The following is an 18,128-nucleotide window of genomic DNA, read 5'->3' on the forward strand; positions in this document are numbered from 1 at the left end:
GAGAGAGCTGGAAGTGACTGTTTGTAGGGAGGTGTTCAAATTAGACAAAAATGGAGGTTCCAGCCGTTTGTGCAACCTCATTCCAGAGTAACTATTCCAGTGTAATGGTCTGAGGTGCTTCTGCTACTTTCTGTTTGTATTTCCTTCTTTCCTTCCTCCTCTCCAAGAGCAGAAGGCAGTGTTGGAATTTCCTAGGAATTCTTCTCTTACATCTCCTCACAACATTCCTGTAGCATTACAGCCCATAGGGAGATCTCTCTACACCCAGAAGTTCACAAAACTGATTTCCTTTCTTGAATTACTGAACTGGACCAACTGCTAAAGACAGTCTTGAGAACTGTGGAGAAAGAGACAGTCTGACACTAAGAAGAATAACATTTCAAGGCCTTTTCCTCTAAGAGAAAAGTAGCCAGGCTTTTATATCAGGCTTACTCTTGTAGTGAGAATAGTGATAGTTCTCTTGTAAATTTTTTTGGTATCTTGCCAGCACCCAGCCCTGCTGTCTCAGCTGAGGTAAATGAGAGATTGTCGTCATCAGCAAATTAGCTGCAACAAATTCTAAACCTGTTCTTGCTCAGAAAAGCATCAGAAATGCCTTAGGTTGCATCCTTTGGTTCACTTGGAGACATTTTTCTCTAGCTAGCCTCTAGGTCAGAAATAAACTGCTGCCACCTCTCTTCCCTATCCAAGGTAGGAGTTGGCCTATTTTTCAATATGCCCTTTATGAACCAACAGTCTCCGTCCTTACACTGCTACACAACCAGTCAAGAGGAGAGAGATATTACCTAACCCTGATAGGGGTGCGGGGGCATGTGTGTTATCTGAATTTGTTTGTGAAAGTACTGAGCAGCTTTTGATAGCTACGGGGAGGTATGTTGTAAACTCTCTGTAATGAATACTTGTAGACATGAATGTTTGTGCATACCTTCACTATAAGAACAAGTTGAAGCCTGCGCCATTTAGGTTGTCTTACTTTTCAGAATTGCACCTTTCTGAGCCTCTTCTCCTGAAGAATATTTTATGTGGTCATTGTATAAATCAGAAGAATTCACAGATAAGCATTATTTGACTTTTCTTGACTGACGGTGGAAATGGCAAACAACTTACAATTTATTCTCAGTTGGAAAAGCATTTAATAATAGGTTTGTTTTGAATGACCATTCCTCTGTAAGATCCCTGTATTGCAAATTATATTTGAAATAAGAGAGGATTCACTACTTCAAATAATTATATTTCTTTCTTTAAGAGGAAAAGCAATCTCTATCACAGAGAGTCCGAGCAAGTCTGATACGACAATATTTATTTCTGGTTTATGTATTTTTAGAACCTTCATGAGTTGTGAGGCTGAGAACAACAGTCAAGTGACGTTTACCCAAGAATATATTGATACATATAATGACTTCTTTGTCCTGTACCTTTGCTTTTTTATTTATGAAAAATTAAATTTCTGTAGTTTGTGGAAGTGAATATAAAAGCCTAATTTAAGGTCTCAACCCTGCTAGCAACCCTATATGAGAAGCCCCTACTGATGAGAAGCCCCTGCTGAATCTGTAAGGTGTGTATATGGTGGGTTTGGTTTGGGGGAGCAAGAGCCTAGAGAGGAGAAAAGGTGTCCAAAGTCTTCTTTAAGCTACCAAGTCAAAGGAAGAGGTAGTAAAGATCCCTTTTATCCCTATACTCTTCAGACACCAGTCAACAGCTAAATGGCAAGTCCAATGTCTTTTAAAGGCTTACCATCAGATTCCCTACAAGGCTCCAGATTTAGTCTGGAGAAGAGGTATCAGGAAAGCCAGGATTTATTCTATCCATTTTAAAATGGTCAAAATGTTCTTTCCTCAGCCCTGGTGTTGCCGTGATAAGCTCAGGATGCAGGACACAAATTTTCAGACAGTATCTTTTATGAGACAAGCTGACATAGCTGGAAGGCGTAGACCAGTTTTGAAGCACACCAGCCATTCTTAAGTCTATTATGCAAGCAGAACCTTTTCTACATTGCATAGTCTAACAGCTATTTTAGGTGGTAATTTACCTGCGTTAACCAGTTACGCAGTTTAGGCAATTATGTGACATTCATAAAAACAAATTGTAGGCAGACATAGTACATTCACATTGGACAGGGATTTACAGTTCAAGAGGTAAGCCACTTGCCTGTGGAAAGTGCTTTGGAGTCCATAAAAGCTTCAATTTTATATGGCACTAAGACTGTGGCATATCCAGAACTGAATGTCTCCATCACACTTGGCACTGATGCCCAATTATTCAGTATAGCCGACTGAATCACCAAAACCACTTCCTGAAGCGGACTTTTTGTAAATCCCTTATCCAAGTACTGACCAAGCCCAGCCCTGCTTAACTGTATGAAATCATAGCCTAAGGTGGTGTGACTGCAAGCACAAACAGCGTACATCTGTCATTTCAGCTCAGTTAGCAATCAAGTTGCCTTCTTCAGAATTAAGCCTTCCTTTCAAGGCTATCATAAGGTACAGTCTTATAAGAATGATTACTTTTCTGTAGTAAAACAATCTCAGTAGAATTATTAAAATATCAGCATTTTTTCGTTTACATATTGTGGTCAATGATGAAAAAAACCGCCCATGTTGCACAACACTGGTTGAATTTGATGGTAACTTCCTGTTCCGACCACTAGTTGTCTAGTAACTATTATTAAAATTGGTAAGTAAGAAATGAAGATCTAAGGATAACTGATAACACTGTGTGATCATTTTATGAACAAACACAGGTTCCTACAGTTACTCAGAGCCTTTAAAAACTTTAAACAGAGCCAATTTTTTCAAGCCTGAGTGTTTAAATTTAGGTGCCTAAATAAAAAGTAAAGGAACCTGCCTAAGCACAGGATTAGCACGCTGATTGCACATACCCATCATCGCATTTCCAGAAGTGTTAAACTTCTACAACTCCTACTGATTTTAGTCAACATCTCTGACAATCACAGCCGGAGATCTGAAAGTTATGGTCTATATTTGTATTTAAAAAAAAAAAGTAATAAGTTTACACAGAGGCAGGCTTCTGTTGGGGCATATCCTGGCCTCTGCCTACAGCTTGAATAACTATGCTATATGCAGGACTGATGTGCAAGTATTCTTGCCCTAAAGCCATGAACAAGAAGCAGCGCAGCTCCTTCTGCAGCCCATGTGCTATTGTAACAGGGCAGCTGCTGTATCCTTCGGAGAAGCAGGCTGTTGCCTCACAAGTAGTTCCTGATGGTTATGGAAGCATGTCCCATACACTCCATGTTCTCTGACCTGTTTCACCTTGAAATATCCTGTGCAGTAATTCCGAGTGAGCTTGCACTGACCTAGGGCCCCACCAAAGTCACAAGGTGGATATTCCATGTGCAAGTTCCAGTGTCCTGTCTCCCACATGTAACAAAACTATGCTGAATCCTATACACACAGTAGGTATACTGAAACACTTAATACTTAAACACTTAGAAGACAACTGGAAAGAAATCTAAATTAGAGCATAATTTGGTTTGGTTTTTTTTTTAGCGGGTCACACTAAAGATTTGATGTTATTTGATTATAATAAGTCTGTACGGTTAGTGTTATTAAAAAAAAGTATTTTCTTTCCTGTTTCTCTTTGTACTTACGCTGGGCAAGACTTCTAGACCAGTGCATCTGCTTATAAAATGAAAGAAAATTTATAACAATAAGATCTTGCTACACTTAACAAGGATGCATCACTCCCCCACTCCTCAGTAAATTATTTTGCTGGAGGCTACATCATTCTCTGGGAGTAGTATGTTGGGAGTTGACAGAGGCATGAATAATTCACTGTGTATGAAGCCTCCCCGAGCCGAGCTGAGCTGCAGCATGTTGGGCCGGCCTTTGATGCAGACTGGTTGGGCAGGTTCCTGGGCGCCCCGGGAACCGGTCTGACGGGCCTGTTATGCCAACAAATTCTGGTATGATTCCATGCTCTCCAGAATGCAGAAACCTGCCCAGCCAGTTAAATGAAAGGCATATTAGGTTATCCATTGCACATTGTATATATCTTAGGTGCAGCAGATCTCCTCTCGGCATTCTCTAGTGTGGTCCAGAGTGGCTTCCTCATCTTACTTTCACTTGAGGTTTATAGCTGGAGGGGAAGTCAATAGTAAATACTATCACCCCGATCAAGAACAGAACTTTTCACAATTCAAACAGAAGGGTGAGTTTTGAATGTCTTTCTTTAAAATTAATTTAAGATAAACCTAAGCAAAAATTTCTCTTATGCTTGAAGTGGTATAATGGCTAGATCTCCTTAATGTGTCTGAGTACTGCCAGTCTCTATGGCGCTTGTTGACAGGATTTTTGTGAGTGCAGCTTTTTGACCCTCTGTGTGCAGCTCAACATCATCTCTCTGCCTGCACGAGTATCTACTGGAGAGACAGTTCAATGAACTGAGCACGGGAGTGAGAGATAGAAACTCCGCTGCCAATGACTTAGTATTTTGAGCAGGTCACTTAAGTATTGCCTATTGGTCTTCTCGTTCATACAGTGTTCTTATAATCACTGTCTTGTAACAGCAATGTCGTGACATAGTGCCATTACAGTAAGATGCGTTGTTACTAATTCTTGCCAGACTTTTTAAATTGTTCAATTTTATGGAGTGAGCTAATTAAATCTAGATTTACATATTCACAATTGGCTTAATGGTAGGATAGGAAACGTACTTGTCATTCTTACTGCCTTCTTTCTATAGACTTTATTAGAAATTTACCTGTTTAGAATGAATAACGGTGGTGCCAATGGTAACAAAAAGCAGTCATAATCATAAGGAGTAGGCAGACCTGAAAGTGGTACCTGTATCTGCAGCCCAATACATTCATGGGTTCTGTGTCAAATAAGAAAAATTAAACAGTGTGAAAACAAAAGCTGTGGAATCTGGTAACTGATTAACTAATAGAGCACAGAAGTACTTGCTGAGCTGAATAGAAAGGAATGAAGACAGGTTTTGTCATGCCTGTTAGGACAAAATAACTCTTTAACTTTAGTAAATGTGAATCTTCTCCACACCTGCATAACTATATTTTTGAAAACCCTCACATAGCTACTTCCATCTCCCTGAAAATCTTAATTTTGCCTATCTTTAAGTGAAACAATTACTGTTCTCTTTCATGATGTAAAAAAAAAATAAATCAGAGTCCTCAGTGGACGTAAACCACTAGATACAAAAATATCTATACAGGGTTATGTAAGACTTTATAGTAGTCACACAACAGAAGCTTCAATTATGGAGGTGTTTACTGCCAGCTATTTCCAGATTGATGCAAAAATGAACATTGTTATTCTTTTGTAGAGTGCCAATAAAAAGGCCTCCTGAGCAGCTTTAAAACTCAATGAATAGCAGATTGAAATTACCTTCTCATTAGCAGCATTGCGTGTGTATTGTGTATAATAAATTTTCTTCAAAGTGTGGGAAAATGGAAAAGAACATAGGGAAAGTTTTGCACTCTTTCAGAAGCTAAAAATATTCATCAGGAAAAATGTTTAATTTTTATAATCTCTGTTGATTTTGCTATCAAACACAGAAGGAAAATTTGCCAAGGAATAAAGCATTTTCTAAAGGAAAAATTATAGCTGGCTGAACTGTATGGTTTGCACAGGGACCCTCTGTAAACCCAATAAAATGCCACAAGAGAACTTTGATTTTTAAAGCTACAGGAGTTTAACACAGCACATTTTTAAAATTCAAACCAAATAAATCAGTATTTCAAAATACTGCTTTCCATCCTCTCTCTCTCCAGTTCATATGTTCTGTTTCAGTTGGGTTTTCCTCAGCTGCTTTTTTTTAGGGGGCAGGAAGGGCAGGGCCATTGTTTGGGGATTTTCATTCTCAAAAGGTAAGAAAAATATTATTTCCTATATGTTTTTCCTCTTTTGCTTGTTTTCCTGTCCTGAATTCTTGTCGTTCACTACTGTAAAAGGTAGGTGGCATTATTTTGTACACAGACCTGTAAGCTTTTACTTCAGCTTTCCAAGCCTGAAACAGCCTTCCAAGGCTGAGATAAATATGCATAACTACTCGGACTATTCATGTTAACCTGAGAAACATCAGTAGGAGCAAAACATTTCCGCATACAGCTAACACAAATAGGTGCTGCTGCTTAGAGTCTGAGGACCAGCAACACTGCTCTGGGGTCCTGCAACAGCATCCCTCAGGTTGCTTTTTTTTTCTCCATCAAGACTTTCTAAAAGACCTCAGAATTTCAGCTGAATAAATCCTGGCTGTTTCTGACTACAGATGAGGAGCAGTGAAAGCACTTCAAAGAAGGTTTCTTAAAGTGAACAGTGTTACTGGAAAAAGGGAAATCGATCTTGGCTTGATTTCAAAAGTGGCTGCGCAATCAGCTTGAGAAGAATCAAATTCAGCTAGTGGGGGTGATGGATTGGCTCCTCCCTATTTTTCCAGAGAAAGCAACTACCTGTGCCAGACAGCAGTGGTGTGCTCTGTGCGCCCTCCCAGCTGTAGGAAATCATACCATGCAGAGGACTGCCAGTTCCTACGCTGCCAGTTCAAATCCTGTTTAGGTAGCAGCTGAACTCTGCCACATGCTCTTATTTGCTGCATCTGAAGTTGGGCTCCTTTGATGTCCTTACTGGCAACTGCAACATAAAGTTCATTAAATTAACATGACTAGAGAGTTAAGCAATATATTTATCCCTCAATGCAGATCTGCAAGTCAAGGAGGTTGTGAGCACAGTGGCCATGTATGTGTATGTGCAATCTACTAAATCTCACGAGAATAAATAAGGATTTCACTATTTTTTATACACACATATATGTATATATATTTACATATACAGGAAAAGAGCGATATATTTACCACTATGTTTAAAGCAATTAAAATATTTTAACTGGAGTTCCCCAGTGCAATTTAAATCTGGTTTTAATCTTTACATCTAAATTTAAGGTAATAGAAGCAAAACCCAAAAACTTTCTGCTAATCTCTTTTAACCCTATTCTGTGTGCATACGCAGTGAGCTAGGTCACCTTCTGCTACCTGAATTGTTGGAAACACTGATGCAGCCTCTGTACTACCTCCCAAAAAAGAGACGGGGGAGGAAGGGGTGGGCTGTAATTAAAGGATATTTTTTTATTTCATCTGTGCTGCACCATTGCTATACTTTTACAAGAGAAATTCAGTCATGGGTTGATTTGCTGGTAAATAGTTCAGGCATCAAGAAGGAAGGCATTACCACTAAAGCTTAATTGAAACTCAACAGCTTCACATACTATTAGTAAGATTAAACATTTCAGACAAGCCAGGTCTAACATGGGTTAGGATTAAAGTAGATGATACCCTTTTTGCAGAGTTGCTCATGGATCAGTATTCTCTCACCTAGTTTAATGTGCCATACTAAGGGCTATTCTGAAATCTGGACGTGAGCCATGACACCACTGGAAGTTTCATATCTGTTCAAGTGCAACAATGGTGAAGTATTTTTCCCACAGTTTTATTGTCTAGGTGTGTGTGTTTACTCTTAAGAGATGAATGAGCTGCAGAGATGCAGTTCCAGTTAGACTAGTCAGCTTAAGACATTCAAAGTGAACATGGAATAGCAGACTCTTCAGTAGTTTTCTAGTACATTTAATGAGCCAAGGATCTATTCAGTAACTGGTGGCCAAGTAAGTGATTATGGAATACATAAAATCAAATAAATCTGGAAGGGAGATGAAGATAAAGTTTAGCTGCTGGTCTTAATCCGTTATCACTTATTATTGAGTAGATAAGAATGACCCTGCAGAAGGCAATGGATTTATATTGCCATAAAGTTCAAAATGAGGGAATATGAGAATAAACTGCTCACACACGTTTATTGGGAAATAAAATGGATAACATAATTATTTTTCAGAGTGCTTCCCGTAAATAGAAAGAAAGGTCCAGTTTATGGCAAAATACCTGAACAATCGGCAAGAGGGCTATTTTATTGCTGCTTATGAGATCTGTGTGTATATTTAAGATATCTGTTTCTCATACCTCTGAGGAAATTATCATTTTCCTGTCACAAACTTTTAGATTGGAGAAGTTTCAAAAGTAGAATAAAAAGCTGCAAACAAGCATTATTTAATGCTTGTTAATCCCATATTATTTATGGGATGTCTATCACAACCTATTATGACGCTTCTTCTGTAAGATGTGGCTAATTTTAGTACTGGTACGATAATGGAACAAACTTATGATGTAAATAACCTGCTGCTGAGCTACTAAACATTGGATTTGTTTTATTTTAGTTGAAAAATAAGTGGTTAAGCAATGGTGAGGAATGAGCAGAAAAGTTAACTACAAGATTTTTCAAAATACTTCAAAATTCAAGGTACATATTTGATGGGAAACCAAAAGTATTTTCAATACAGGTGAACAACAGATTTAAAGGCTGCTTAATCACAGGTTGTCTTGGACTCCTGTCTGATGGTATTTCAAAATACTTCTGAAATGCTGAATTAATATTTCAGATACAGTTGTTTACTCCGTAGCTCCATATTTATGATACTTTCTGGAGATCCAAGTGATCTGAGTAATGTAACAAGAGTGAGACGGAACAGTTACTAACAATTATTATATACCTGAACACCTAACTTCTTCCATATCACTATTAATAATCTAGAAAGTACATGGTTTGCAGCACTGGCCTTTGCAAACTGATCACCATTGTGTCCTCTAATGCCACTAAGGTGTCTCTGCAAGTGTTCCTATACATACCAAAATGGTGCAGTGGAATCGTGTGAAGGCAGAAAAGTAGTAGTGAAAAGCTGTGTTTTGTTTCTAACAACAACTACGAATTAAAAATCAAAGGGTTTATCTCATGGCAGACAGCAGGGTTGGTCCCAGTAAATGAAAGAACATTGATCTGTAATTTGGGCAAAAAAAATTACTTTGGTAAAAATCTCAAAAGTGATACAAAAGCTTAGCTGCCTTACGCCATACTAACTATACGAGCCTACAGGTTTTCAGACCCACATAAAACATCAAAATATGCTCTAGGCTGTTCTGCTGTATGCTAAAATGACAAACCCATGGAAATCTGTTAACATCAAGAAAGGGAGGGGAGAAGCGTTGCCAATACACCTGTGTGCAAACCCCAGCAGTCAGCAGGCTACAAATCCTGCCGAAAAGGTAGATTTGGCAACATAGCCTGAATACTAGCAAGGTCACTTTTCCCACAGGAGTATCGAAGATCCTCTTTACATCTAAAGCAGCAAGACTTTATTTCAGGCAGGCTCCCCCTCTGTAGGCAGCATTTGCTTTAATGCAGTCTCTCACACATACCCTTGCTTTTCCATAACGCTTGGTGCCTGCCACACTTAACCCTGGCACCCGCCAAAGCCTGACTGGTCCCCTTGACTTTTCTAAGGCTGCTGTTTGGAAAGCCTAAACGCGGGCCAGACACAGGCTGAGAAGGAGGAGAGGGCTGGGACACCAGCTGCCGGACTCGACGGGCGCCCGAAAGGCCCCGCAGCCCTGCCTGCCGAAAACCCCCGCGCCGGCCGCCCCTCACAGCCCTGCTCTCGCGAGAGCAGCGGGGAACCTCGCGAGGGCTACCTGGACCCCGCCTCCCTCCGCAGGGAAGCCGCCTGGCCCCGGCGTTCCCTTTTCCCGCCGTTTCGCGCGGAGGCGCCGGGAGCCAACCAGGTAACGGCGCGCGTTCTCCTCCCCGGTGCCGCCTGGTAACGGCCGTTCCCGCCCCGCCCCGGTGCGGCATCGGGGCGGGCTCCGCCAGAGCTCCGCGCTGCGAATGGGGCCTCCCTGCTGCCCCGAGTCCTGCTGGGTTCCCGCGGGGCATGTTGCAAACACCGGCCTTCCTTCCGTTGAGAGCCCCCCCAGGGGGAGGGCGCCGTGCTTGCCCCTTGTCTCCGTCCCGGAGGTGGCGGCCGGCCTTGTGACCTCTCGGGAGAAGGGGCGTGAGGGACGTGCCCGAGCCCTCCTTTGCCGTCCTGGCTCCTGGGCGGGACGCGAGCCCGGCGGGAAGCTGGGGCGGCTGAGGCGCGGGTGCTTACTCCCGCCTGGCAAACTCTCGGGCCCTGGTCATGGCAGGATTTCTCAGAGCAGCCCGGCGCGTCTTAAGAGTGAGTTTTCTGTGTAGCGTTTGTGCAAAAAGAAAGGAAGAAAAATAAATCGCTGCTGGGAGGTAGAGGAGAGCTGAGTTTGTAGGGACAGCTGTTGCTCAGGCTTTCTGGTGGGGTTCAGGAAGCTTTGTGCTCTCCAGAATCGCAGAGAGGCAATGCGTTCCTGTCAGCGAAGTATAAATACAGATAAGCAGCTTCAGCGCTTTATCGGTGCGAACTGCCAGTGCTGATGAAGGCATGTGTGGGAAGGCAGTCGTGCAAAGGAGTTGGTGGTTGGAAGAAAAGCGAAACAGAAGTGTTTAGGTTGTTCTGTGAAAGGGTTAGTCGGGAGGGTGGGAGCAAAGCCCTGTCTCGGAGAGTGGTCCTGCTCCTGCCTGTGTACAGCAGCGGGACATTCAGGAGAGGGACTGGCATTGTTCTTCCTTCCCGCCCTCAGGTAACTTCCAGTTCTCTCCCTGCCTGCAAGCGCCTGTACGTCCAGCTCAGGTGTTTCTTTTATTTCCCTAAAGACTGGAAAGTCCTTTCTTAAGGCTGGAGAATAAGCTAAGAAGCTGACATCACTGAATGCCTTTTACTACCTGTGCAACTGCCCAGACCTGTCAAAGGCTCTACTTGAACACTTTTTGGGGCCCTCTATTTGAAGACAGGTTGAACACCTGTAGAAAGCAATGTATCATTTTGGGATCTTGAAGCAGGTGAAGCTTCGGAAAACTCCTTGCTGTATTTTTCCCTATTTGTATTCAGTTGATATATTGATCATTTGCAGAAACTGAGCACTTTTTGAGCATTGTTTTTCTTAGTCAGCTTTGGGGAGGGGTAAAAAACCCGAACCAAAGCCACTAGGGACAGCCTTTACTAATTCTAGAGTCAGATGCGCTTTTCTTGAAAAAGATTCGTCTGACATACTCAAATCTAAGGCGGTGAGAGCAATTTTGTTGATTTCACTGCCCTAGCACTTGACAGAGAAAAAGATGGTTTCTGAGATATCTGTGCTTGAAGGTATAGAAAAAATAAGAGTTTAAAAGACATTCCTAATGTCACTAGGCAATCGGCTCCACAAAGAAGCATTGTAAGATGGCTTAATGTGACCGCGCACAAAGTGGAGCTGCAAAGATGCAAGCAGATTACTGCTCAACTTCTGCTGAAGAATTGTAGACATTGCTAATTTGAAAAGGTAATTTTATTTTCTATTAAGGACTTATCTTAATATACGAGCGTTAGCTACCTTGAAACCAGGTACTGAGATGAACGCTGAATTTTCTACAGGCAGAGCATGTTAAAGGAAATGTGGAGCTACCTAATGGTTACTGAGGGTTCTGACAGCTCCATTACTGTAGCTTTTAAGTATCCCTATACTATAGAAAACATGCAGTTCAAGTGTTCCTGTATTGTCGAGAATAACGCTTTGTTTCATTTATTCCATTATTTTCATTGGTTTTAAAGACAGCTAGGCTGAAGGAAGAGTGACTTGCTTAAGTGTGCACAGAGATATGAGAAAGGAGACCAGAACAGAGGCCTCCAGGCCCTATGCTAGGTCACTGACCACTGGACTAAAGGTTTTATTGTGGTGAATCTAGGGGACCAGCTAAACCAGCAGCTGCATTCATGTATTCTAAGTTGCTTGAAGGCCCTTAAGATAGGAAATGCAGCTTTTTGACTGACTGTAGACCTTGTATCATCTGAACTACAACTGTAACTTGTGACTCAAAAGTTTGAGAGCCAGTTTCTCCCTTTTACTTGTCTATACAGACGTTGTGGTTTGCTGGCTTAGGCTGCTACTTTAGGAAGAGTACAAAATACCTTAGATTTTTCTTCTGACATTGTGATTTATGTTACAGAGTAATAGAGATAGTTACATCTACCTAGTAATGACACGGTCCCTGTTCAAAAGTGTTTGTTTAACATTGGCCCCATAAAAATGGGTAAAACTTGCAATGTCCAGTTTCGGATACAAGGAACTGAAGGACAGAGAGATTATGTGAGTATTTCACTACTGGAAGCCCAGTGCCAATAGAATTGAATCTTACCTTGGCTCAGACCCAGGTCTGAGTACCATGCTTCCCCTGTAGTTTACCTGAGGGCATTATCTGTGCTAAGAAACACTTCAAAACAAATAATTTTGGTTAAGATTCTTAAGAGTTGTGTGGGCAGTCTGGCTTTTAAACCAGGGCTGTCTGACTTTGCTAGCTCTCCTCAAATAGTAATTTTTTTGAGACTTAAATGTTGAGATTACTCTTCTATTTCCTTTTCATCAAGGAGTGGGGATAATTTCAATGTAGAATCATAAAGACTTCAAGGGGTTGTGAGCTTTTCTTTGCAGAAGGGTGTTGTTTGAATCCATGTTTATGTAAAGGATGTGTGTACACAAATATATCTCTGATAAAGCTTTTGACAAATGCTTTTGCTAACAGTAAGATTTTGGAAGCATGGGTTACTTTTGGAAGACAGGAATTCTGTTTAACAGTAGCTTTACGTGGGAAAAGAAGAGAGACTCCTAAGCATCTGAATCTAGTTTTAACTTGATATCTGTTTAAGGGAGGAAGAAATTCTATTAGTTTATAATTACTTGTAGCAAAATACTTAGCATCTTCCATGCTTGCAGGGTGACTGTCAGTATATATGTACAACTCAACAGGGATAGGGAGTAAGCTTTGTGTTTCATCCATGGCTGCAAGTTATACTCTGATAAATGCAAACATAAGTGGTGGTGATCTTTCATTACAGGCATACACCTGTCTTCAGAAACAGCTTCATAACTATGTAATTTAAAACTTAAAGTGTGAGAGCAAGCCAGTTCTGCAAATAAGTCAAAGCTGGGAGCAGAAAAAGGCAAGATGAATGCATCTGGAGGAAGCTGTGGGAGCCCTAGTTCTGCAGAACCTGCTGGAGATTTCTTCAAGGAATTGTGGTCCAAACTGAAAGAATGTCATGATAAAGAAGTACAAGGTAAATGGTTAAAATTTGCGTTCACAGAAGGCTGTCTGTTACTACAGGAAAACTTTGAACCAGTGCACCACTCCATCTGCTTCAAACTAAATAGATTTTTAATGTCTTAAGCTATGCAGAAAGTTGGACTGGATGATTACAAATGATCGTTACAGATTGACTGCCTAAGCCTGACTTAACAGCATTAGATTTAAACTATCAACAAGTCTAAATGATGAGCTGGGTCAGTGAAAAAAAGGTAACACAATGTTATGTGGGACCTGGGTTTGCTTAGGAAATATTTAAATGTTGCTTTAATGGGTTAAGATTCAAAGTTTCCAAATCAAGTTATTCAATGAAATTTTTTTCTTTTCTACCTTTGGGTTTACTAACTTCAGATACATTAAAGTGGTTTGCATTGTTTATTTCCCCTAACTTGTGCAAAATACCACTGCAGATTAATACTGCTGAGGTAAAAAGTATTTCTTCAGTTTTTAGTGTTGCAGATTTTCTCAACAAAATTTATAAGAGTTCTTACATTTCATTTTGTGACCTGTGATATCAGTTTTACTATGGATGGACTGTTAGTCTCTGTTCATTCTTCAGTAGTGCAAGAAATGAGTAACACTCAAAGCAAACATTAATTATTGCACCATATATTTATATTCTTTGTTTCATAAGTAGTATTCATAAAAAGTTTTGTGAAAAACAATAAGAAGTTAAGATTTTGTTCTGTTAATCGATCATGTGACTTAAGATTCTTTTGGATGGAATGAGAACAGAATTTGAATGACTCTTCCAACAAGCATATCCTTATACATGAAATAATAGTATTTGTATTAGGCTGGAATAAAAGCAGGTGAGTTTTTGTGGATTAAGAGCTTTAGTCATGCGAGTGGATCTCTGTAGCCAGACCATTCCAGTAGCCTTGGTCACTTCCACCAATGTCAAAACAGTTCTGGGTCTGTCCATTTAGGTCCAGTTGTATCATAACTTCTTAATTTCAGAAATTTTGGGAGACTGTTTTATAATGTGTAGCTGTTTCATACCACCTACTGAAAGTCCTGACTCAACAATTTGCAACACTGGGCCTTGACCCTTTGTGTTAATAATATATTTAAAAAAACAAAACAAAACAAAAAACAACAAACCAAACAAAGATTGCCATCAATTTGGCAACCGAAAGGAAAGATGTACCAGATAGTAGCATTTTGTTACATTTAAAAATGTGTTACAATATGAAACATTTTATACTGTGTCCCCAAAACAAAAAAATAATATTTATTTTTATGACATTTTCTTTTTTCTTTCTTTTTTTAATTCTTGATGGTTCTTTTCAGAGTGGGTGTGATGTCAACTGCAGATAAATGCGGAAGTACTGACAGAATGGGATCTGGCAATCTGTGGCATGTCTGAACAACAAAAACTGAACAAACAAAAAGCTCTAATGTAGAGGGTAATGTTAAGTGACCCCTTCTCTAGTTTCTTGCCATGTGCAGCATGTGATTTTAAAGTTTTGGTTTTCTATATGCAAGTGAAGATACTCTTTAGAATGCATGCTGGGTGGGGCCAGATAATTTTGCCACTAGGCAGTCTCTTTCATGCCTAGCCCTTTGTCAGTATGTCCCGCACCGTGTTAGGTAAAATTAGGTCTTCCATGATAACATCAAAGACATGCCTGAAGGATAGTTAATTTTTTCAAAAGGTGGGGATCCTCTTATAGAAAATGGTACTGGAAGATATTTTAGAAACATCAAACACAGGCTTGCCTGGACTTTGCTTGTTTCTGAAGTCTATAAATAAGAATTAAAATTGACTCATGAGTTTCCAATCTAAATGTCAGCAAAAAATTATTTTAAAGATGGTGGAAGGTGGATTAAGGGAAAGTTAGTAGTTGGAGAAAAAGCTTTTTGCATGTACAATGCACAATGTACTGAACACCGTAATGGTGGAACTATTATTTATTACAAATCCATGAAAAGTAAGATTTATGACACGTGAGCTTGAAATGGTCAGGCACGTTATACAAGTTATTTATACATCTATAGAATATAGACTAGAGAATACTTCAAACTCGTACAGTTTTAAATGGATTTTATTGTGTTTTTTTTTTTTTTAACTACTACTCTGTTGTAAAGGGTGTGTTTTTTCACCCTGTTAGCTAAGCAAACCCAGCTTCTTATTCTTTCAAACTGATCACTTGCAAAAAAATTTCCATGTTTGGGCCCTCTTCAGACAAAATAGCTATCATTTTATCTCACATTCATTATGTGACAGTGGGTAGGACTCCTACAAGCCTGTTTCCAAAGATTTTGGGCATGGTCAGTTTCAGTTGACTTTTCATGGAATTCAGAATTGCTCAGTACCTCAGAATAATGGTCATTAAAACTATATTTACTTTTATTTGCTACCTGTAGAATGTGTGGGATACTTGCATAGTACTCATAAATTAGAAAGGAATTTAATAAAGCTGTTTATAAAGTGAGTAATTTCTGCAGGTGTTAACACTTGCATCTAGCTCAAAATAATTATATGGATATTTGCTGCATGTGTCTTATCAACATGGTTCCTGAGAATGAATTCAAGTCTAAAGATCCATGCTAAAAAGAAACGTGTTTCAGCATCAAAATGTGAGGAGAGTGTTGTGTACAAGCAATAGCCTAATTATCTTCAACTATTCCTTAACTCTGAAAAGCAGAAGATACCAATGGGGAAAAAACTGTAGCTACAGATGCAGAGAAAATTATGATGGAAGCAATCTCATTGATAGATTGCTGTAGGAAAGGAAATGGCTGGAAACTCCTCAGAAGTAAATAATTATAGAAAACAGGGCTGGAAGGGATCTTACAAGGTCATCTAGTCCATCTCTATACCCTTAAGGTAGGATTATGTCTGCATCATTGCCGACAGAAGCTTGTCCAACCCGTTCAGAGAAAACTTCAGTGATACAGATGCTACAGTCTTCCCAGGCACTGTCAATTTGAAGAAAGCGGATTTAATGCATTTGAAAGTTCATCAGAACAGAAATTGTCGTAGTTGTTAATTGAAATACTACAGGTACATAGTCTAATCAAGTTGAAAGTTTCATGAAATGGAGACAGCGTGTCATTTACTAAAGCACTTACAAGCTTCAGGTAGTGTAGATTTATATACAGATTATATATAGATATAAATCTATATACCTTTATATATAGGTGTGTATATATATAATCTATATATAGGCATATAGATTTATATAGTCTGCAGCTTGTCTGTTTCATAGAAATATGGTGTGAATATAAAACTGAATTGGGAGTGTACATAGTGCAGTTTCACATAAGTTTATATGCTCACTAGAGTATTAAATAAGGAAATCTGAAAAAGCCAAGCTGTCTTAATGAGTATGCTTAAAACCCCCCAATGCTCTGGAAAAGCAAAAGGAAGTGACTACAGCCAACATAGTAATTCAATGCTCTTGGATAAATGTACAAACTGCTTTCCTGCCTTCTCATTGCAGTCATTTGAATTAGGAAAAAATGCAACCTTTAAGTAACTAGTTTGGGTCCTCCTGAATCCAGGTGAGAGGGGAGATAGTGTTACCTGCAGCACAGTACTTGGCCTTTTGAGTGCTGCCTCTTCCATTTGTGGCTCAGGTTGCCAATGTTACAATCCTAAATACTTGCTGAACAGACTACCTGTTCATACAGGAGATGCATTGTTGTGCAGCTTCATTCCTTCTGATGGGCGTGGAGCAGCATTAAAGCACGCTTTATAGGGGTTCTAATTGCAGATGCCTAATTGAGTTGATGAATAGCAACTACTTAAAAAAAATAAACCCTCTTTTTTTGCTGATCTGCATGATAGAACATAACATCTCACAGGTGTTGAATACTGAGAGATAAAAGAAATCTTGCTATATTTCCTAAGAACTTCTCTCTAAGTAGCCTCTGTGCATTTTTACCTCATGGTCTCAGTGGCATCTTGTAGTCTGTGGCATGAGTTCACTGAGGCTCTGGCTGTCCTGACTATTACATTGTAAGTGGCCTGAAGAGAACCTTCTGAAGCAAGTAATTTCCCCTTTGAGCTGTCCCCAGCTGAGTATGGTAGGGGAGAGAGAAAAAAGAAGTCTATCAGCTGCCTTAACCTACATCTTCTGTAGTAATATGTAGTATCAGGTATAAGTTTTTGTTTAAATTCAAAATTGTCGGAAGTTTTCCTAAAAATGTTCTGGTTTCATAAGTTCATCATATTATCCTAAACTACTAATGGTTTTGCAAGAAAACTCACAAGACATCTCATATTCAAACTGAAGTTGTTTACAACTTCTCATAGTTTGAAGAAAACACAGTGTTAGGAAAAAAAAGTGAGTTATGTTACTTTCTGATGTCTTATGAAAATTTCTGTTGGATTTGTATTTAAGAAAATATTATACCATTGGAGTCTGGGTTGGTTCGGGCATGGTTTTTTTTGTTTGGTGTTTTTTTTCTGACCATTTATTTAGAATAGGGATGGCCAGCTTATGTGTGGGTAGTATCATATACATTTCCGTAGTGCTGCATCACACTTATTAAGATGTGCGGTACTTCAAGCACCTTTATCTTCCTGCCCCAGTGCACATACACATGCCCCCAAAACCTTGCAAGCAGACTGGACTGCTGTCTAGCTCCAGGGCTGTCAGCTGGCCACTCCTGCCAAAAGCATCAGTTGTATTTGCAAACATTTTTACTTCTGCACAGAACATTCATTTAGGAGTGTGTGGGCCTTAGTGGGAGAAGGGCCACAGATGAAATACCATTCCTCAGTTCACCTTAAGGTGTTCCAAAGAAGTTTTGGCTGAGAGGGTCTGGTAGCACACCTCTAGTAGAATATGTTGTCCTTTTGTGATTTAAAACAGTGAATCATGTATCTTTTAAAATTTCCTTTAAACATACATTGTAATACCTTTTTCAGTTCAGTGGTTGGATGCTACATTTCAAGTGTAGTATTATGCATTTATGTGTACACAGAATACATTTTATGCTACTTAATGTAGGCCTGGTAAACGAAAATAAACTGACAGTGCTTGGTATTCATGTGTGGTTTTTTACAAAGGTGTTTTTATACCTGTTTAAATGGAAATTTGCATGTTTGTTTAAGAAGTCCCTATTTCCTAG

The 18,128-nt window shown here is 39.6% G+C and overlaps 1 protein-coding gene across 5 annotated transcripts in view; it reads left to right on the forward strand.

Annotated features, from left to right (window-relative positions):
• The first annotated feature begins 3,967 nt into the window (after nt 1-3,967).
• RBBP8 (RB binding protein 8, endonuclease) overlaps nt 3,968-18,128 on the forward strand; it is a 45,157-nt gene continuing 30,996 nt past the window's right edge. The window contains exons 1-3 of one of the 5 annotated variants that reach the window (XM_075084821.1): nt 9,546-9,637; nt 11,116-11,245; nt 12,796-13,017. In XM_075084821.1, the coding sequence (XP_074940922.1) occupies nt 12,906-13,017 (112 nt within the window). In that variant the 5' untranslated portion in view covers nt 9,546-9,637; nt 11,116-11,245; nt 12,796-12,905. Of the gene's footprint in view, nt 4,171-9,545; nt 9,638-9,702; nt 10,072-11,115; nt 11,246-12,795; nt 13,018-18,128 lie in introns of those variants that run through there. The other 4 variants (XM_075084822.1, XM_075084824.1, XM_075084825.1 and 1 more) reach the window with 4 other exon arrangements.

The sequence above is a fragment of the Phalacrocorax aristotelis genome, chromosome 2 (assembly GCF_949628215.1).
Source record: "Phalacrocorax aristotelis chromosome 2, bGulAri2.1, whole genome shotgun sequence".
In the NCBI taxonomy this organism is placed as follows: Eukaryota; Metazoa; Chordata; class Aves; order Suliformes; family Phalacrocoracidae; genus Phalacrocorax; species Phalacrocorax aristotelis.